The following is a 23137-nucleotide window of genomic DNA, read 5'->3' as shown; positions in this document are numbered from 1 at the left end:
CTCACCAACCAAAACAATGGGCAAAGGCTTTGTTATATCCTATGTTTTTTTTTTCCTCTTGCCACTCTCTCCAATCACATGATAAAGTTAATATTAAGAATATCTTGTCTCTCTAAGGGACCCAGAGGATGTCATTTTTCATGCATATCCAGGTCTTTAAGACTGAAGTTCTCACAGTTAAAATTCCAATTGTGTTCCCTCACCTTTCTTCCTTCTTCATTTCACATCCTGTCCGTTGCAACACTTTTAATGAATCTCTACTGACCATTCTTGGAATTTACAATAATTTGGGGGACGGGGATAATAAGCTTTCTCTCGCTGTGAGTATCAGCGAGACAAACCAAGTCAACACAAATGGGAAAATACATACGTTACCCAGATGTGCAGACTTCTTTGAGACACAGACAACCAGCTTTCAACCAGCATGCCTCTCTGGGTGAGGATTAACTCACCATTACTGTAATGGAAAGGCTGTCAGACAACGGAGTATGGCTGGAAACTGCAATTTATGTAGTAAAGGATCCAAGAGACTATTGGCCAGTTTGGGACACGCTAACCAACTGTAGGATCCTTTTGCTTTGAGGTCCATGGATACTTTTCCAAGTAGAGGTAGCTTCTCATTTGGGGGTTTGCTGGTCACAGAAGAAAAGGAGCATAAAAGAGAAAAAAAAAGGAATGAGACAGTAAATAGAGACGCGAATAAAGGAGCATGGAGGAGACTCAGCAAGAAAGTTATGTGTAAAAGTGGAAGTCGGCCAAGAGGCGGTAATGACATTCAGGAGGATGTCTGAGAGCCATGGTTGAAGGAGCACATATTCAGGCTGTTGGGTGTGTTGGGAAGTACAGCTCTGTGCAAACGGAGTGAGGAAGTAAACATGGAGCTAATTCAATGGAAAGTGGACATCTGCATTTGCCGGAGACAGAGAAGAGAGATGAGGACTGCAGGCCCCTCAGAAAAATAGAGCACAACAGTGAAAGGTGAGGCAGCTCACAGACCTTCCCATCTCAAAGAAATACAAAAAATGCTCAAAGGTTTCCAGGAGTGTTCCTGATCCTGAAGGCGAAATACATAAAGAAAAATTCAAAATGCAGACCACAGACCTGGCATTCTTGTTGGCGTCTGCTCGGAGCATTTTCACGGCCACCAGGACAGGCTGGTTGGCACTGACATCTAGGGCAAAATCTTTGTCTTTGAATTTTTCCATCCCCTCCACTTCACAGAGATGAACCTAGACAAAAGTCATCTAGTCTCAGCATCATCGTTTCTCCTGAAGATGGCTCAGTACTCTTGCTGGGCATTTCCTGGAGATAAGCTAACTCTTACAACTCAAGCCAAATCATACATGTTAAGATACGTGTAACATGCCTTTAATGCAAATAGTCGAGACAAACAATGATAAAGTTTGACACTGTTACTACTTTATAAAAGAAACATACATGGGTTGGAACACTCTGTGACTGACAACATACTATGGTATTACGGCATAGGCCACTCTAAAATGACGCTCGGCAGAAACACTCCAACTTTGACTCAAGGAAGTTTAGTTATTGGCTCATAGGAAACCTATGGCAGTTTTGTCTCTAAGGTAATCCCTTAGTATGGTGTTAGTACATAAGTAACCCCTATGTATTAGTAACAGAATAATGAGCCTGTGTTTTTAACCCAGGGGACAGAATGAGTATATACGACATCACAAACAGATGTCACCGGCCCTTGTACATCCACCAACACCAAACCTACCCAAGGGCAAAGCATACCACCCACACTGAAAACCAATAACATATTCCTATATTTCATCTGGGGTTCAGATGGCACTGGTGAAAGGCTCCTGTTGCCACTTAAGTCATGGCTTTGGATTCTCAGAAGGTTCCCGTGACTGACAGAAGAGTACAAAGTCACTATTACGTGCATCACTCGGAGGGCCATCGGGAAGAGTGCTCCTCCTTATCTCAGTTGGCAATTCATTCCCTCCGGCTGATTCTGGGACTCAAGTCAGGGGCGAGGTTGTTTTTGACCACTTTACACATAACTCCCACTGACAGGAAGAAAACAAAGTGGCTATCAAGTAGCAGGATGTTCTTGGACAGTTTATCAAAGATGATCACATCTTACGGGACCCCACCCTTTGTAACCTATTGTAAAAAAATTTGAAAATATTGCATGTTTTTCAAGATATCTGCAGTCTAGTGACATGCTTGCTTTAAAAATTCCTATACAGAACTCAGAAGACCCAGCAACCTTTGTGGGCGATTTCACAAAGATGAGGTTGATCCCAATACCAGCCTTCCAGAGAACAAGGCAAGGACAGAGGAGTGAAGGAAACACTGAGGTCTGAACCCACTTCGGAAGGGACACTTGGCTCTACTGGCCACTTGTATTCAACCCCTATCTTTGAGATACCAAGAACCGGAGACCCCACTAAAAGATTCAACTCACCTCCCCGAACTGGCCTTCTCCCAGCTTCTCCTTAAACGTTAGGAGTTTCCTGGGGAACTCTTCCACAGCCACGTCCTTCCCTGAGAGCAGGTCCATGGTAACGGCAGGCACTGAGTAGGTGTTGCCTCCCGTGACCCCCTGCAGGTTCACGATGTCAGCCTCTGCATAGTGTGGCGCCCCCTCAGGCCCGCTGGGCTGGGTAGGCTTCACGACGCCACTGCAGCCTGGGAAGACACAGGCAATGAGTCCTCCTCCGAGGGGCATCTTTGGAGATCCTTCCAGGAAGAAAATCCAAAAGGAAGGCTAGGACCCGCCCCTAAGACAGCCTATGCTACTCCATGCCATTCTCACTCAAAGAATGGTTCCTCTGGAGACCCTGTCTCGTGGCCTTCGGAATATAGAACATCATTTTCTCTTATTCTTCTCAAACTACGTGATCATTAGCAACCTCCTTGGCTAATCTTAGGGGATCGTGGTGAAGCTGTAGGTGTAGTTCACTCTAGATAAGGGCAGAGTAGGAAAGTTTGATGATTTAATCACATCACTTATTTCTTTAATTTGAAGACACTCTCATTGATTTAATAACATATTTTAGGGATGAAACAACTTTCTGATGATTCAATATAGTTTGAGACACCTTCTTCCTTAAAAAAAATAACTTAAAATATGAGGGGGGAGATGTTCTAGCATATTAGAAAATAGTTAAGTTACTTTAGGTTAGCCTAGGAAATAAATTCGTTCATATCTTTGAGTTCAACGTGCTCCTTCAATGTTTCTTATCCACTGAGTGATAAACATATGCAAGTTTCCTTTCCTCCTTTGAAAAGAGCCCCTGCAAAGCCTATGCACGCCCAGTTAGGTCTGTCTGCTTCTCCATCTGGCTTTCTCCTGAACACAAGTTCCACTGACTTAGGTCACTCCTCAGGTGCTGACCTTACGGAAAAGCTGCTCTGAGCCTCACTGATGACCCCAGAATCCCTTCTGATGTCACTCTGCAGCACTCTAAAAAACACTGGATGTGAATCAATTGGCACTATTTTACCAAAGCAATGCTTTTTATTGAAGAAAGGCAAGAAATATTCGCTGATGTAAAAGATCTTGTATCATTCTAATAAATTTTCACCAAAGAGAAACAAACAAAAATTAGATAAACTCAGTTATCTAGATGGCTAGAAGATTGGGAATTCCAGGATGTCTTTAGCTTCATTTATTTGTTTTTTCCAGGTGAAATGCTAGTCCTGAATTTACCACTAATGATGTTTGGTATTGGGTGAGTGCCCTAGCTGGGCTTCCTCACCTTCTTCCTATGGAAAATGAGGAGACCAGACGAGTTGGACTGCTTAGGCTCTTCAGGTGTTAGCACCTTAGTGACAACCTTTATCTATTTTCTTTCTCTTCTGACCTGAGGGTCCTTTTAAACACCTACTATGTGCAGTAGCAAAAGAGAGGCACTCAGATTAAGGTAGGAGCAGTGGCAGATCAGTCTAGAAAGAGAGTGTGGACTTCTCATGAAAACGTGGGCTCCTCTCGATTAAAACCAGTCTTGGCTAAGGAGGAGCAAAGTGTCACACCTTCATGTTGCCCGTCAAGACATCTCCCTCATTCTCTGCCACTGGGCCATCCTCACCTGACTCTTCCTCCCCAGGAGCAAATTCTGGGAGTTTTCGTATCAGCCTCGATGGCTCCTGGTAGTCAGGACGAAGGGGAAAGATGCGATCATAAGTGGAATTGGACTCCTGCTCACTTGGCGATGAGGAGCGGTTGTTGTTGAACATGCTGGACTCACTGGGCAGGGACAGGCTGACTGTCATTTCATCATCCAGCATCCTCCGGGAAGCCTGAATGAGAAGAATGGGGAAGGCATGTTGGCACAAAGGGGATCATAGCCTCCTCCTCTTCTGAGATCCAGCTCCTCCACTCAGGTGAAATACCTCTCTGTTACTCTTAAACCCTGGAAGCACCACAAGTGACAGAGATGCAACCTGTGTCAAATGCCTGTGTCATAGGAACTGAGAGTAATCCTCCATTGCTTCAAGGCAAAATGTGATCTCCTAACTTCTGTGCTGCCAATGTTCGTTAACTTCCACTGAAGGATTTATAAGCATTAGTTATATGACACTATGAGAATCTATCAGTGGCCAATCAAAGATCTTCTCCATCTTACAGTTTTTGATGTTCTATTATATACTGGATTTTAGCAGGCTTATCCTTTAATTGGTTTGATTCTGTGTAGACACATTAAAATGCTCATTCACTCATCAGATGTGCTATAACATGATGGCTCAGTAGTGTACTCCATCACTCTGGCGCCATAGCTTAGGATAATATGCCCTCAATCCTGCATTTTTACTAGCCCCAAATAAAATAGCTATAAGAATGTAAAAGGAAATCCCTGGGGATACTGAAGTGAATTATACCTAAAGAAGAAGAAGAAGAAGAAGAAGAAGAAGAAGAAGAAGAAGAAGAAGAAGAAGAAGAAGAAGAAGAAGAAGAAGAACAGGAGGAGGAGGGAGGAGAAAGATAATAATAAAATTGTTTTAGCATCCTAGCCAATGTGATCTATCTGCACCTTCTAAAGGAAAATGCAGGAATCTGAATGTATGTGAACTATTTGGATTTGAACATAAAAAATGTTCCATTCTCATAAACACATGTTTGGGTGTTCAGTGGAGACACTTAGATGTCTGCTTCATCCCCTGGACTAAAAAGTCCTTTGTTACAATTACATCCTCAATACAGAGTTTGGAGCCCAGCACATAGTAGGTACTCAATATATATGGGTTTATTTAGCTCTCTCAAAGAAAAAATGTTAAGGACACTACCAAAAGCATCCTACAAATAATGGTTAGTCTAAATCTATTTTGAATCATGGTTTTTTGGAATATATGTTTATGCTTAAGGGTTTTATACACACACACATGCATACATGCACACAAACACATAGACACAAACAGAGACACAAATTCTCTCCCCAGGAAGAAATCCTGTCATTCCAGAGCATCTGGATTTATCTTACTAGGATACACAGGGTAAAAAGAATTTTTTGAAGGACCAAGTTAAATATTCCAGGGCAAAATTTTTGCCTTCCCTTTTACTTGAAGAATCTCCAATCCAATACTCCTCTTCCAGTCATGAACATATTCCAATCAGGCTCAGAAGACCCAGAGAAGTGTGGTAATTTCTCCAATAAAGAAAAATATAGCTCACAGGGTATAGAACACAGATTCCCTCTTCCCAATGAAAGTGCAGGCATAACAAAATACTCAATAAGACACACATCAGCTTCAAGCTGTCCCATGGACCTTCAGTCTACCAGCTTCTACTACCACCAGCACTTTTTGCTGCTCCTCATCCTGAATTTAGATACCCAGTGTGTTCCAGCATTCTAGAAGAAAGGTCTTGAATTACCTCACAGCTCAGAGCTTCTCTAACCTTTCAGTCCACATCCCTTTGAATCCATGGATCAGTGAAGACGTCCATGGCCAAATCTATAAGCACTTAATCAGCAGCAGACCCTAAGAGTATCAGATACCTAGCAGAAATGCCCAGGGAGTTGCTATCTAGCCTAAAATACCAAAGTTATAGATATTCCAACTGTTCAGTGGAATGTATATATTTTAAAAGGAAAAAAGTTGACAAATTTCAACACTGACAATTGGAATGACCATAGAAAATAGGATATCAGTTGTATGACCTTAAGCACATCACACTTCTATATAACTTACTAGGCCCAGCTCACCATTATTCAACAAGGTTTAAGTAAAAGAGTACACATGAAAAAAAGACCTTGCAGATTGTCGAATGTTAGGCAAATGTATAAAAATTATTGAGGTAAGTTAGACTGGACAAAACAAATCTGAAGAGGGACCCAGAAGGATACATAATCACAACTTCCAAGTAAATAGAGTAGAAACAGGACTATGAGAAACTTGGCTTGGATATTAATGAGGCTGAATGTTTTTCTACACACACACACACACACACACACACACACACACACACACATGCATGTGTGTAAACAGTAACAGAAGAGAAGGAACAGCATTATCAGAAATTTTAGCTAGGTACCAATTGTACATCTGATAATTTTTTAAAAAAACACAGATGCCTGCACTCTCCCCAAACCCAGTGAATCAAAACCTTCAAGGAAGATGTTTGAGTTGAGATTCAATGTATTAGGAAGAGTTTCCTAGGGAGGCTCCAAAATCCTCGTTTCAAACATGAGAAAATGGACTTAGCTTATTCTTTTCTGACTCCCTTCAGCAACAAGCTTCTCCAATCCCAGGCTTCTGAGTAGTCTCAGTTAATGCTCTAAGCATTTACAAGTTCTTATGGTTTGCCTTTTTCTCCTGGGGTGACAGTGGCTTAGGCAAGTGTAGCACAGGTTCTTATCCTATGACTGTTCTGCACTTCCTTACCTTCTCCAGCATTTTCTGCCAGAACTGCCTCCAGAGGATGATGACAATGATGGCCAGGAGAATAAAGATGATGGCCACCAAGCAGCCAATCAGGATCCGGGTGTTGCTGTCATCGACTTTAAGCATTGGATCTGTGACCAAGAAGAGAGAGATGGAGAACATCACCATCTCATGGGACAAGGAAAAGCATGAGAGACTGGACCAGAGACAGAGGTAGAACTTTTTCCTTCAGGATAATTCTACAAGATGCCACTTTAACACTTCTGCTTAGTTTCAGTCTTGCTAGTCTTGTATGACTTTGCTCCTCCAACGTACAGTCCTCCTCCTTGGGGCCGTAGCCTCAGCCTCCTCCTCATGTATCAGACTGGATAATGGAGAAGTTTTCAATTCATCCTCAAATTTTGTTCCTTTATTACCACAGCCTAGATAGATCTACTGGCCCACAGTCATACCTCTTGAAAAATAGGTGAAGAGTCCCCCTTGGAGACACTTGATCATATGTGTTTCCCAGATTGCCGGCTCATATGACCAGTGATCATCTAAAGCACTGGATACATTTTTGCATGTATCTCCAATTAGAGAGACCACCATTTTGTTTAATGGACTTCCATCCATTGAGATCCCCTAGAAATGTCCCTTTCCTTGTTTTTGTTCTGAGATACCCAAACTTTCATGAAGCAATTGAAACAACTCCAGACTGTGCTTTAACTGAAGAATAAAATGAACTAGTGAGGAGAGTGAGTTTGGACCCTTTACTTTGGATTCTATCTTTCCAGAACTACCCTTCATCCAAAGCCACCTGGTATAAAGCCTCCTATGCAGACAGTCAGGCCCTTGCAAATCTCTACCCTTCTTCATTTTTTAGAAGCCCCCTTCAACTTTAACTTTTATAACTAGAAATCACACATACCATAGGTTGTGGGTGCCACAGGTGAGGTGGGCAGGGCTCCAGAGTTGTTATACATTGCAGCATCTGTTACAAAATAAGTGTGAGTCAGAGCTGGGGAGAATACAGCTAAGTAGTGGTTTTTCTGGAGGCAGATCGTGACCTAGCACATTGTGAAATCAATTTAGCAAGTTGTCATCAGCCTTTCTTAAAAAGGAACTCATATAATATTCTAAATTTTAAAAAATCATCATTCATCTGGTCAGTAAGAGCAACTCTTCTTTTGGAAAATGTTTGTTTCAACGATACTAGGTGTCATGGTACAAAGAAGTTTACAAAACAGTGGCTCAGAGGGCTGTGACCACACATTATCATAAAGCATGCATAGGAAGTTAGACCCAAATTCAGCAAAATGTAGAGAGAACATGATGGGTAAGTGGTCATGGAACAGACATAGTGCTAAGCGGCTCTCCAAGGAAATTAAGTTGTTTTCACTATGCTCATTGACCTAGCCCTTTAATTTATAATCAAACCTCATCCTTATAGGTAAATTATTGATACCGGAGTGTCCTTTACTGTGATGTATAAGCTTCTAAAACTAGCCCCCCAGAGTGTATTTGCTAGATTGATGTTGGCAACTCATTTTCCCCTCTGATTTGTCTAAGGAAGGAAATCAAGAATTAGAATATGCATTTCCCTTCAACCCGCATGCTCTCCGTAAGTCCTAATTTTTCTTCTTCTTAGCATTATTATGCAAATTGGGAGGTATCTGGCATCTACATATACTTTTCTGCATTGGGTCCTCAAGCTCCAATGGAAATGAATGTTATCATGACATTGGATTATAAAACTCAAGAGATCCCAGGAGTCAAAAACTAGCCCATTGCTGCAATTGGGTATAACAAGGTAAGTGGACTAATTACTCTGCCAAGAGAATAGAATCCCTGAGGATGGATGAGAATCTATGGTCTCATTGTTAACACAATGTAATGACACTGTTTTTAAACATCTAAACTTTTGTTCTTTCTTTTTTTAAGATTTAATTTATTTATTCATGAGAGACAGAGAAAGAGAGGCACAGACAGAGGCAGAGGGAGAAGCAGGCTCCATTCCATGCAGGGAGCCTGACGTGGGATTCAATCCTGGGTCCCCAGGACCACACCCTGGGATGAAGGCAGCGCTAAACTGCTGAGCCACCCGGACTGCTCTAAATTTCTGCTCTTAGTAAATACTTCATGTAAAATAATCAATCTATTTATTCTTAAATTAAGTCTTTATAAAAGAAGGCATCAAGGCACCAAACTTTTTTCAAACAGATGTTCTATTTCCTTATCAGCACATCTTAATGAGCAAACTGTCTTGAAATTTTTTTCCTTTAAAACTTAAATCAGGGGTGCCTGGGTGGCTCAGTCAGTTAAGGGTCCGACTCTTGATTTTGGCTCAAGTCATGATCTCAGTCATGAGATCCTCAGTCATGGGGTGGAGTCCCATGTGGGGGCTCTGCACTCAGCATGGAGCCTGTTTGTCCCTCTCCCTCTACTCATCCTCCTGCTCTCTCTCTCTCTCTCTCTTTTTCTCAAATAAATAAATATATAAATTTTTAAAATCTTAAAATAAATAAACAAAAATTTTTAAGAAATAAAAGTTAAATCAGAAAGCATGGGTTCTTCTACTTTATCTTCACATTAGTCTCTCTTCTGTTATTTTTCACCTAAACTTTTCTACCAGTCCAGTGCAAGGCTCACTCTTTTGACACTGTTATGAACCCACTCTCTACTGACCTCTCTCCTGACTGCTAATTGTTGGTATCAGTGTTTTTATTTTTTGAGCATCTTTAGAAAAATCAATGTGTGGGTTTTGTACCTCATCTCAATGGTGGTGGTATAGACAATGTCCTAAATGCCTTTTAACTTTTCAAGATTCAGCACAATCCCTACTACCCGGTTTGTGGTCTCTAAGCACCATTCTCCAATAAAAGGAACCAGGACTGCTTAAGGAAATGGTTGGCTCCATATCTGGAACACCAATGTTTAAAAAGAGCTTGCATACTTTTGTTCTTCCAGAAAATAAGATATTTATCAAAGGCTTATAAGGTCAGATACAAAGAACACAGAGCCAGCCTAAAGGTGTATGCTCTGGTCAAATGTAAGACAATTTGAGCATCAGAATGAATTAATTACAACTGATTAAACATACTGAAATTATTTTAAAAAAACAATGAATGCATGATGATACTAAAAACCAAAACATTATTGAAGGTTGCTAGGGCATCAACTCTGAAAATTGATTAAGAGAAAAAATTAATCATGTTTCCTGCCCTTTCAATGTGAACCATATCTCAGGGTAAGCAAGTGCATGAGGAACAGTTCTACTAGTCAGAAGAAATTGAGCTAATAAATGCAGAAAGAATGCAAAAACTAAAAAATCACCATTTAACAATCCCTAATGAAATAAATAATTCAAGCAGTGGTCACCAGTGGAGATAATTTGAGCCCAGAAATCAATCTTAGCATTACTTAAGGTGAGAGAATCTAACATTACATCCTCATGATGAGGTTCAACATAAAGGACACAGCACTATCTATGAAAATTCTTGACAAAAATAAATATTGAACTTGAATCAAATCAGCCTGTAGATATAACCACGAGTCTACAAAAATGACAAAAGATATATGCTCTAAAAAATGGCATCACAGAAAGCAATCAGCCAAACCAGAATGGATTTTTTTTAAAAGGACTGTTTTATATTAAGAGAGACACTTAGGAATATCATAAAGGAAATCTCCCAAGAGGACCTTATTTGGATCTGAATTTGATCAAGCCAACTGTAGTGGTAGTATTAGACAATCAGGGATACCTGAATGTGGACAACTTATTAGCTAATGTTAAAGGATTACTTATTAACAAATGTTGTTAGATGCCATAATGCTTTATGCGTATGAGGCATGATGTTTATAAAGATAATGCTGGGATCTCTGGGTGCCGCAGCGGTTTGGCGCCTGCCTTTGGCCCAGGGCACGATCCTGGAGACCCAGGATCGAATCCCACGTCGGGCTCCCGGTGCATGGAGCCTGCTTCTCCCTCTGCCTATGTCTCTGCCTCTCTCTCTCTCTCTCTCTGTGACTATCATAAAAAAAAAAAAAGATAATGCTATTTTCTTAGATGTGGTCTCACATTTTTAGCAATGAAATCAAATAATGTCTCAAATTTATTTAAAATTCTACAGTGGAGGGGGTCCCTGGGTGGCGCAGCGGTTTGGCGCCTGCCTTTGGCCCAGGGCGCGATCCTGGAGACCCAGGATCGAATCCCACATCAGGCTCCCGGTGCATGGAGCCTGCTTCTCCCTCTGCCTATGTCTCTGCCTCTCTCTCTCTCTCTGTGACTATCATAAATAAAAAAAAAAATAAAATGAAATAAAATTCTACAGTGGAAAGAGAGAAATGGATAAAACAAGATTGGCAAAACCAGTGGTTAGTAAGGCAGTGACTGATGTGGGGTCTTTACTTTTGTGTATTTAGAATTTTTTCTTAAGATTTTATTTATTCATAAGAGACACACAGAGAGGCAGAGACACAGGCAAAGGGAGAAGCAGGCTCCATGCAGGAAGCCCAATGTGGGACTCGATCCCAGAACCCCAGGATCACTGACCTGAGCCAAAGGCAGATGCTCAACCAAAGAGCCAACGAGGTGCTCCTATTTAGAAATTTTCACTTAAATATTTTAATAGTGTGCTTACCTTTAACTGGCTTCATTTATATAGCTTTAGCTCATTGTATTATCATGTTTTAGTCCTTTATTTATGTGCCTTTTACAAAAATACGTAGAACCCAGTAAGTATTCTAGTCTTATGGAAGATTCCTCTATGCATCTGCGAGAAGCCGCCCTGCAACCCTTTTCCTTAGAGACCCACCAGTGACCAGCTCCAGCCTGCCCCTTCCTCCTGTTCCCCCCATTTCCACAGGAGGCCCCCTCAGCTCCCAACCTGATTGGAAAGTGATTTCACTGAACATCATCCAGGTGTCTGCAAAATGGTATTGGCACTTGATGGCACTGGCCATGCGGTGGTGGAGGGGCACTGTGACGAAGCGGGCACTGGGGTTGACATCGTCCAGGACGAGGGGGAAGGACACGGCGTTAGGTTCCCACTCGTTGGCCTCAGAGCGGAAGTAGCACTGCACCTCCTTAAAAATCTTCACACCTTTAGCAAACATGTTGTTGCAATGGACCTGGCAGAGAAAGAGGCATGTGAGTGACAGGCTGACAGCAGTAAGTGGCACAGGGAGCAGTGCAACCTAACCCCTGACGTCCTAGACCTGCCCATTTATCTGAGCACCGCCCTTGGTGAGAAGTTTCTCTGTAGTCTTTCAGACTTGCTCTTCCAAGAACTTGAAGAGTGGCAGGGATACATTGGTCTGGCCCTCCAGAACCAAGGTGGCTCCCCTGGTCACCTGTCTACACCTGTAAGCCCCAGGCCATCTCATTTCCTGTCACCTCATCTGTTAAATGAGGGCTGGACCAGCATCCTTTCGGGGCCTTCCTTGCACTTAACACTCCCAGGTGTCTAACCCTCTCCAACAGGCTTGCCATGCACCCAGAAGCAGGCTGTTCTGAACTGAGGTAAGGGGGAGTCCTCTCTCCTGCTCCCTCCTAGGTGTATTCTAAAGCCAGTCCACTCCTTCCAACAGGGTTAGCTGAGAAATCTGAAACAGTACACATTCCAAAACAATTTCATCTTTCTCTTTAGGAATCTCATTTCAAGGGCCACATATTGGCATTTTTCAGCCAGAGACACACTATCTTCATTTAAGTTCAGTTAAGGTGAAGCCATTCTGATGTGGGCATGAAATCTTCCCCACGGATATTTTCTGAGATGAGAAAAGAAGGTCTTTCAGAAAGAAGCTTGCATCCTCTTGCCTGCTGCCATGACTCTTTCACCAGGATATTTGTATGGGTTTTAAAAGGGTCATCGGAAACAAAGATCCCACAACAGTTCCTCTGGAGCACCTTGCTGCATTTAACATCCCTCAGAAATGGAATATGCATATTTGTAACTAGGTCAGGTCCCTCGTGGTAGTTCACTGACATTTCCTCTGGCTTAGTCGTACGTGGAAAATGGAGCTTTGTGGATCGCTATCCCCTGAACTAAAAGACTGCACAGGTTGGAAAAGCATCTTTGCCATTCTGGGAATATATTTGCTATTTTCATTTTAATGTCTTGCTTAGGGCCTGAGTTGTAACCCTCCGACTGTCTTTGGTACCCTCCTCTGCTCTCTGGATGGGAAATACAGGAGGACTACCGTTCAGAATTTATTTTTAAATGAAGAAGCAGCAGCAATGATCACAGCAATTTTATGGTTGAAGAAATGAGCAGAGAAATGAGCAGTCAACAACAGGATGGAGTCTAGAACTCTAGACTCCTAGTCCAGTGCTCTTGCCAATACCATGCCACACAGAAATGGAGCAAGTTGCTTTAACTTCTCCATTTGGATTTTCCTGTAAACGTTTTAATGGTGAAAACATCTGTTAGTACCTTCTTTCTTTGGGATGAGTTAACTGTTCCAGTTTATTGAGCACAAGTCAATGGAGCAAGGCTAGAAAAAAATCCAAAAAATACCATCTACAGCTTCACTAGATTCTTTAGTTTGTTTTTTTTTTTTTAAATCTGCAAAGTGTTGGATAGGTAGCCTGTGGGGGAGGTAATAATCTCTCCTCCAGATGTTTTGAGAATTCTCCTGGAATGCAAATAAATAGTATAGAATTTCATTCCCCTCTGGGCTTACATATTTATTTAATAAATGCAAAACATTTTAAAAGTACATGAATATACTTCAGTAGGCTATTTTGACTATATTTAAGGACTGAGGGGAATGGCAATAATTTGCCTAGAAACCAATAACTACTCTCTAAAAGATGTTAGTGACCCAAAAGTCATCTTTTACATTTTATTTGTCTCAGAAAAATTAAAATATGCTAGAGACCTGTTTGGCCTCGAGAGGCCTGAGCCTGAGATAGCTTCTTCGAAGTTTCTGGCACCTGCTTACTGTAGATCATGCTTTTGAATAATTCTGACCTGTGATAAACTAATTAAACCGGAGCTATGGGGGACTCAGGAAGATCTAAGTCTATTGACTAAATAGTACAATTTTGTGGAGAGTTTAACATACATTTTATTATTTGTGAGACTAAAAGTTATCCCAATGGTATATTTCTGTGAATCAACAGACATGTTCATAGGTGCATGTGGCTATCTCATTATTCAGCAAAACAAATAAATTTTCCCTGGAGGTACATATTTTTGCCACTATGCATATTCTCTTCCTCCCTCCAGAAAACCTTGTGAAGAAGAGTGTGTTATACACAACTGCACATACTTATGTTTTACACCTGCCAAGGAGCCAGCGTTGAACAATATACAAGTAGATGGGCATGTGTTGATCCTTCTGTTCTCATCTTAAATATTTGTTCATTTAACTGATAGCTATTAGTCCAGTTAGGAGATATTACCACATTAACATGTGAGGGTGATATAATAGTCATGGATCTCCTCTTTGACTCCAGGTTTGTGCCAAGAATAACAAATTTTGATTCACTAGGGACCCTTAATGATAACACAGATTTCCTTCTGCTGGATCTTCAACTCATCCTACCTATCTCCTTTTGCAAATAGGTAGTGCCTCTCCCCACAGGAATTTCACAACCATGTGCCTCTCCCCACACTGAACTGCAAATCATCCCAAGGGGACTGAAATAGAGGCAGCAACACCAGGTTGTTGGCCATTAATATTCTGTACTCAACTATAAATAGGGAAATAATATTATTATAATATTATAATATTAATATAATATTATTATAATGATATTAACTATTAATAGGGAAACTGACAGATAAATGAGGATCCATGTGTGAGGTCAAATGCACTTGTCCACTTTCTTGGGCCTCTTATTAGAGTCCTCTTATGCTCCTCAACAAACCAGTAAAAATTATATGTGAACCACAAAAACTTCAGGGGTCTCCCTTACATTCAACAAAAGGACTTTGTACTTTTAAGCCCCAGTTTTCCTCAAGCTTAGAGTTCAGTTTGGGGGAGCTCAAAATCTAGTAGGATGACCAGACAGATGTGCTGTTGCAACAGATAAGGGAACAAAGAACTCTGGAAACAGAAGAGTACAGAGCCTTCTATTATGATTTCTCAGTGCTGCAGGGGTTAAAGAGACAGGGTAGGGGTGGAAAGTTATTCCAAAGACAAAATACAAAATATTCATGTCTTCCATTTAGAATTAGAGTTGCAACAAGCCAGCCTTATTGATAAAAGTATGTCTTGTCCCTGGGGCACATGGGGCAGGGCCATAAAATGATTTCCATGGGCTCTTGTTACTTTTGCTCTTGTGAGCCCCTCCCTCCACTAAAAAAAAATAAATAAAACTGTATTTTAAAATTGTGTTGTTAAACAGATGAAAATAATTTTTGACCCTAAAAGTTCTTTTCCCCCACTGACATTAAAAGAAGTTAAAGTTAAAACATTTCCAGGGGCCTTAAAAAGTCCTGTGAGCTCTAGACCCACTGTGCCTAATGGTATGTAGGCTCTGATGTTGGAACAACAGAAAACATTGAGAAACAGTGACCTAGTCTAACCCTCTTATTTACAAAGGAAGCAAGAAGCCAAGAGATGAAGTGACTTGGAAACACATGTGGCTCATTAGTAGCAGAATACCGATTTGAATCCAGTTCTGCTGGCACCACCCAGGGTTCTTTCTAGTGTGCCTTTTCACTACACCATCATTTTGGATTCCTTGGACACGTTCCACTACACCTAACTCCACTGACCTTCATGGTTGTGAAATTCCTGATGCGGTCAAATTCAAACATGATCTCGATGTAACCACTGGGGGCACTTTCATTCCTCCAGCCCACGTAGTCATAGCCCGGCCACACGTGGTATTCGTGAGTCTGAGTGAAGTCATCCAGGCCAGACACCCCATCTGTCAGCTGGCCCAACCCTTCAGTCATGCTGCTCAGGCCAGAGGAAAAGAAGGGAAAGGGAGAGAGAAATCTAGAATTAATTGCACATTCAAGGAAGAGCTTTTATACCCAGCTTCTTCACCCCAGGGTTTTGTAAGAGTTGATTATCTTGAAGGTTGAAGGATTATGAAAAATCCAGTATATTTTATAGTATTGATGCATTTATCCTGCATCAATGGAGAACAAAGAATTTCATACAAATGAATTTTACAAATTACTTAATTGCTTACTCCTTCAGCAGCAAAGCTTTTGAACAATATTTTATCAGGTTATAAGAAAAGCGTTCTATAATCTATTGTATCCTTACCTATTCTTGGAAACTGAATATAATATGATTTTCAATAATAATTCAATGTTATCAAATTCATTTGATTAATTAATCTATTAATGAGTAAATGAATGAATGGATGGATGAATGCATACAATGAACACTACAGTAGATAGTAGCTCTTGACTATCACTCAATAAATAGTCCCAGAGCTGGTTGGAAATTTTTCTGACTCTTCTTTGACTTAATGTTGTCATTTTTCAGTGAATCAATTCCAGAGAAGCCAGTCATGCACTCCTCTACCCCACATCCAACCACCCAATTTGATCCCAAACTAAAGGGGGGAAAGTAATCAATGCCAAATTTAAATACTAATTTATTTCTAATTTTAATTAAATTTGCAGAATACTAGAGTCATGAAATAAAATGCATGAATTACATGAGGGTCTCAGGCATTGGATTTAGTCTTGCTTTCTAGCTTGGTGGGCTTTCCATTTCTGATTGTAAGGCTTTGCTTGATTAGTATATAGGACAATTGTGTATTTATGTTAATTTGGCTATTTCTTATTGGCTTTCTCTTTTTATTTTACCTTCTTTTTATGGAAGGACAGAGCAAGAACTCATCAACTGGGACTCCTCTCTCCTCAAACTCTGCATTTCAAGCTCTAAATGATAGTCAGGAGTCTCCCAAATGAAAATATTGGGATACTCACCCTCAAGCAAAAATACATGTGCCCCTTTAGGTTACATAAAAGTTGTGAATTCACAAAAAATAATTGCGTGATTATGCCAGCCTTATAGATACATTTTTTTATTTATTTGTTCATTGAAAAATGTTTGGCAAATTATAAAATTTGACTGGCCTTATCCACAGTGACCAGAGCCTGGATCTCCCTTCCAAGGATTTGTCATCTTTTTCTTCTCTCTACAGATCAGAAGGCTAGGAGAACATAAGTTTACTTGCAATAAGTATATTTCCCATTGTCCCCAGAATTATAAATCCCCATGAAACTTATGAAAGCAACACAAATGAAAAATTAATTTCTTTTAATCAAAATTAAATCAAATGGGGATGGGTAAGGAAAGAAACTTTCCTGGTTTACTTAATCTCCTTTAGAATTGTTAGAAATCACTACAACAAGCATGTACTACCTCTATAATTTTTTTAGTTAAAAAAAGATAACTTTTGCTACTAAAACTATCTAATCCTGAGATTCTGAATTAGGGAGCTTATACCTCATCACTCAGGCACACTCCATAGTGATAACCTCACTACCTCAGCTATAAATGGGAGATGATTGTGTGATCTTCCCTCTGTTACTAGTTACCTGCCTTATTTATTCATTTGAATCCCCTGCTAGTCCCTTAAATTTATAACCCAACTGAAACCCATCACTATCCCTTTCTTAACTAAATCTTTCCCCTTAAGTTTCTCATTTCTGCCCATTATATTTTTCTCATATTCAGTGGCTCAAAGTGCCTGGCACAACATGAGCACCAAAATTTTTTTGTTAGTGAATAAATGCCATCCCCAAGGTTTCATCTACCTCTTTTCCTCACCCGACTGTCTCTCCTCTATATCCAATCAGATTGCAAATGACCCCTATGTGAATGTCTCCTCCTCTTGTTCCCACAGTCACCATTTTAGCCTTGGTCCTTCCTTCTTCTCATCTGACAGAATTTGTGATTAGAAAATGTCCCTTGTCACCTCCTCTTTTCACTCAAATCTAACCTTTGCAAGCCTCTTGATTAATCTGTCTAAAGCACAGTTCCAATCATGTCCTTCCTCAGCTTTCAAAATCTTCAAAGATTTGTTCTGTTGGTGATTATGTTGATGATGAAAAGAAAACTCCTCCTCCCCTTCTTCCTCCTGGCCCTAACATTCAAGTACCTCCAAAATAGGACATCATCTGCTCAATCATGCTTCTCATCTACTCTTTTGCTACCTAAGTATGGCTGGTGGTTAGACTATTGATCTTTTTTTTTTCTAAAGATTTAATTTATTTGTTCATGAGACACACACACACACACACACAGAGAGAGAGAGAGAGAGAGAGAGAGAGATTGAGAGGGAGAGACACAGGCAGAGAGAGAAGCAGGCTCCATACAGGGAGCCTGATGTGGGACTCGATCCCAGGTCTCCAGGATCAGGGCTGAAGGCAGCGCTAAACCGCTTAGCCACCCGGGCTGCCCTAAACTATTGATCTTTAGCAGATATTCCCCTGAACCTTACAGTGTGTTTCTTCTGTCTTGCGATTCACTCTGCCTCAAATAGAATTTCAAGATTCTTTACCTGTGAAAGTTCCACCCTTCCTTGGGGCCCACTTGAGATTTCATTTATTCCATCATGTCTTTGCCAGTTTTCCAAATCAGATAAAAATTTACATGTATTTTTCACTTTACCTTTACAAAATGCTTTTCTCATACATTTTTTTTATCACTTTAAGCAAACATAAGCAACTTTTATGGCATGCAGCCAAGTGTTTTCACTCCCAGTGCTATGCTTTCCTACCATAGCTTACTCGTTCCTTTGAACCCCAGCATACTCATAAGATGTCTCTTAATCCTATGTTTGTATCACAGTGATTTATATCCTGGTTTAGTTCCCATTCCTAACTGTGAGCTTCTTAAAGGTAGGATCAAGGACTTTCTTATATTTTTGAGTACCTGCCAAGTCTGTCCAAATTCCTTGTAGGTAGTAACAGTGGATTAGCAAAGATTTATTGACCTAAACTGAATTCAATTGATCTCTGATTTCCTCTATGCCTTGAGTAAATGTCAGTTGGAGTGTGGCTGAATAAAAGGATGCCCAGACAGTTTAAGTGAATGGGGAAGAACAGTGACTAAGCAGATGGAAAGGAAGTAGCTAGAAATTGAATATTGGAGGAGTCAGGTCTTCACTCTCAGGGAGTGGTATCTGGGGGGCTTTATTCTTCACACCTAAAACAATAGAAGTGCTCTAATCTCTCACTCTCCTTCTTGAGACTAATTTCTCCCTCTCTCAACCACTAGAAACCTCCAACATCTAGTCTGGACCTAACCTCTCTCCCAGGCTCAATCTTTGCAGACAAAGACCAAGTTAAGAGAGAGAAAAGTGTTGAAGTGGACTAGAAGAAGAATGGCAAGGCTCAGAGTGAGGTGAGATAAGTGGGAACACTTCTCATCCAACCCTAAATTCCTACCGTGTCCAATCATACTCTTCCACCATGGCCCTCCATAGGTCCATTTCAGGACTTCCCACTGGTCCTTTCTGCTGGTCCCAGCTTGAGTTTCTGCTACAATCAGGCCATTCTTGTCCTCAGCCCTTTCCCCTGCTCCCTTCTACCTGCCTTCTCTGCTCTAAATCATATCATCCTAGAAACTCTCCTTGTCTCTCATAAGCCTTATGAGTCTCCTTTTCACGACTTCTAAAGCATTTATATGTATGGGGTTCATTCTTCCTGAACTTCATGACTTAGTTTATTTAGTATACTTATAATTTCAATCCTTCTAGTCCTTTGTCTCCATAGTCAGACCATATGTCCTGTTTTAAGGGTCAAAAAAATATGGTTACCATACTTAGAGCTATACCACAATTTCAGCCTTTGTTTTATGTAATTTGCTATTTCTCTGTCTTCCCAAACTAGGATCTAAGTTCCTTGCAGAACTCCATATTTTACTTCATCTAAATTATCTCACAATGCCTAGTACAGGGTCTAAATAAACACCAGTTGGTTGACCTGTTGATTAATTATTAATCCCAAGCCATAATAAAATATTACTCTCCTCTAGTGGCTGCATTCTCATTCTGATGACCAAAGTTTCCAAGAATTTACCTGTACCCAACAGCTCCATCATAGACAGAATCATTCAGATAAATGATGGAGCCTCCAGGGAGTACAAACTGCTGTCCAGCTGGAGCATTGTAAGACACCAAGCCATCTGCCAAAGGAAACACAAATGTGTCAGTGCCTCAGGAAGGAGATACACCTACTGCTCAGACCAATTGTCACAGGGAGTTACATAAGACTGCAAGGATGCAATCGTGTTCAGTGTGTCTGCATAGGACTTAATCTGGGCACAAAAGGAGCACTGCTGAGGAGCACTCCTCAGTGGCAGTCAGTGAAATGAATCAGAATGCATCATTTAGAGTATACAGCACCAAATCTTGGTGGAGAAACAATATCCTTTCTTGACTCTAACCTAGAGGGAATCACGTCACTCCAGAGATTACTAATCCCATACCTCTCCGACCTGTTTGCCTTTATTTTCCAGGGGTTGGGGTTTTTTATAAGGTCTATAAGCTCTCTGTCTCTGGAGACCTACCTAGCCAGACACAGCCATAAAGCTCCACCCGCATGCACACATTCATGGAGTGGTCAGTGACTGGAATGAAGCGGACAAATCTGGCCACGATGGGTGGCTCCAAGTCCTTTAGGAAAATGTCATAGGGGTTACTATTCCCATCCAGCACCTGAGGAAAGAGAAGAGAAAGAGCAGGAAGATGCTATGAGGTTACACTGACTCTTCCTCATCACCCCTTTCATGGACCCTCTCTTTTGAATTGAAGGAGAAGAATGTATCCATCCACTCAGCTGTCTCAGCAGCCTTGATATTCCTCCCAATAGCCCCAGTCCACCCTCCCTCATCCTCGATCAGACATTTACAAGGGCATGCCAGGTGTGTGGATGCACATACCTACAAGACAGCCTGCGTACTTCCTCTTCTAGCCTAAGTCAAAATATGGTGCTGGACATCTCAGGGTCTAGATGTCTCTTCTTCCTACCTGTTTCCCATGCCGGTTCCGCCAAGAGATCCAGCGAGTGCCATCCCGACTGTAATTGATCTTGTACATGGGGGCAAACTCAATGCCATGGCCCCCGGCATGGCGCCCTTGGGTCCCCACCAGAGTGATAAAGTGCAGGGTGTGCAAGTCAATCTGTAGGAACTCCTTCAGGTCATCGGGTTCCACTGGAATCTCAGGGCACCAGGCTCCATCCCCCTCTTCTGAGTCCAGCCTTGAGACACAGGGTTAGGGAAACAGAGAGAAACCATGAAACTACAGTTGTTTACCAATCCACAGCAAGCAACTGAGGGGAGAGAGCAGGCTGGGTTCCCACTCTAAAAAGACTCTTCTGGTCTTCCTTCAAGCCTTACTGCCATCACCCATGGTCAGTTCCCTGTCCCTGAGGCACTATGAAACCCAGAGAAACACAACCAGGGCCTAGAGGCTTTCAGATCAGATGTAGTCTTTACTTCTCATCCTGATTTAAAGGTCTCAAGGGAAATGAAACCTTTTCTACCCTATACCCCCCCCATGAGTCATTTTACCACCCCCTTCCACATTCAGTCCCAACATAACAAGGGTGGCCACCCCTTGCTTGGATATCAAGTTATAGGAAGGAGGAGGGAGGGATCATAAGATCCCCAGTGTGGGTTATGTAATGCAGTGGAATTTTAACCAACAGGATGGGCATGACAGCCCAGAAGAAAGCCATGGGAACCCATGATGAGAGTGAGGGGTAGGAGCATGTCAGGGGAGTAGTAAATAATCTGGTTTCATTTTATTACCTCTAAACTAAACTACCAGTGAGGAAAATTGTGAAATAAGTATAAGGTTTATTTTGGGAACCTCTTACCACTTTCCCTCTTCCCTGGAATGTCTCTTTTCTTACAGATGTCACCTACTCGTTGTTCTCTTCCAACCCCACCAACCATCACTCTCATCTTTCACATATGAAGAAGTTATGGGGAAGGTTTACTAAGATTGCTTTTCTTATGGGAGATTCCATTTTAACAGAAATCAACACTCACTTTACACTAAAACAATTTGATTCCAGGAGGAGGAGGACTGCGCTCTAACAAGCAGAGTAGTCTTTGACAAGGGTGTTTATTGCTTTAGAAGATCCCTGATATTAGGCCACTAGGAACCCACCATACTCTTTATAGTTGAGGATGGCCCTTCTATGAAGTATCCTTGAGAGAAGGGAAGAAATTACTGGAGGCCTCAGCATATGCTTACAGCCTTGATGCTTTGCACTGTGAGTGATGTTTCAGAGACACCCACTGAGAAGAGGACCGGGTCTCCTAGCTCCCAGTGCCTTAACTTCATCTGCACCTTCTCCTACCACTGTCGCCAGCTTCCTGCAGGTGCTCACAGTGAGAAGGTGAAGTAAAGCAAACCCACTGCATGTCAATGAACCCATCTGTTGTGGCCAGTGTGGGGCAAAGTCTTGTGGTTGGGACGGGGTTGCCAGATGACCATTTAGTACCAAGCCCTGAATTCTCTTCCTAAAAATATACAGAACATGACAGGCCCACTTGATGTCCTTCCCTCATGCCTTCCAGCTCCCACCAAATACTACTCTTCTTCCCCAGTCCCTTGAGTCAGAAAACGTATTCCAACCCAGGACTCAGGTTTTCTTGGGGTATCCATCCTCACCTTCCATATTTGGCAGCTGTGGATTCTGACCACTGACTGGAAGCTGTGATGTCCTCATCTGGAATGTGGCCTCCTGACATGCCCAGAGGATAGCGACATATGGCTGGACCAAGAGAAACCGAAGAAAAAAAGAGAGGAAATACTTTTCTTTTTATTTCCAAAGATCCCCTGCCCCTTGTAGGAATAATGTAATTGATTATTGGACAGGGAAACAGAGGACTAAAATTTTCCAAAGTCTTTCTATGACACCAGTTTGATCACCCTCTCTCGGCTTTTTCACCCTGGCCCTCCCTCCAAACTTATTAGTGTCCAATCCCTTGAGCACTGACCTTCAGCCACACCTATCTTTTGGTCCAAAATCTGACAAATAATGTAACATAATGCACTGTCCTGATTTATCCTTTTATTTGGCAGTAAGCCCATGGCCCATTCCCATTCTCCTATTAGCAAATGTACACTTCTAACCAGTTTCCCAAGTGTGCTGAGTCATCCTCACAGTCAGCAGATATTACCTGTGATCCAAAGCATTCTTTTTTCTAGGTAGCTGATTGCACAAAACTGTGGAACAAAGCCAACAAACTCAATAAAGCCAACAGACCGAACACACAGCCCCAACAGCACCATGTTTTGGCCACTGGATAAAAATAATAGCCTCTGGAGAGGGACTTCCATCCCCAGCCAAGACAG

General features: G+C 41.5%; 1 protein-coding gene across 6 annotated transcripts in view; it reads right to left on the bottom strand.

The window, feature by feature from the left end:
- The window catches only part of DDR2 (discoidin domain receptor tyrosine kinase 2), a 150993-nt gene that overhangs the window by 13585 nt on the left and 114271 nt on the right, over positions 1-23137 (bottom strand). For all 6 annotated transcript variants that reach the window (XM_041773660.1, XM_041773659.1, XM_041773658.1 and 3 more), the window contains 11 exons: positions 22451-22553; positions 20795-21026; positions 20335-20482; positions 19845-19950; positions 15567-15750; positions 11724-11967; positions 7766-7828; positions 6856-6986; positions 4065-4275; positions 2438-2661; positions 1102-1229 (listed from right to left, as the gene is read on the bottom strand). In XM_041773660.1, coding sequence (XP_041629594.1) covers positions 1102-1229; positions 2438-2661; positions 4065-4275; positions 6856-6986; positions 7766-7828; positions 11724-11967; positions 15567-15750; positions 19845-19950; positions 20335-20482; positions 20795-21026; positions 22451-22553 — 1774 coding nt within the window. The remainder of the gene's footprint in view (positions 1-1101; positions 1230-2437; positions 2662-4064; positions 4276-6855; positions 6987-7765; positions 7829-11723; positions 11968-15566; positions 15751-19844; positions 19951-20334; positions 20483-20794; positions 21027-22450; positions 22554-23137) is intronic.

The sequence above is a fragment of the Vulpes lagopus genome, chromosome 11 (assembly GCF_018345385.1).
Source record: "Vulpes lagopus strain Blue_001 chromosome 11, ASM1834538v1, whole genome shotgun sequence".
In the NCBI taxonomy this organism is placed as follows: Eukaryota; Metazoa; Chordata; class Mammalia; order Carnivora; family Canidae; genus Vulpes; species Vulpes lagopus.
This window is presented reverse-complemented; position numbering and strand designations above follow the sequence as displayed.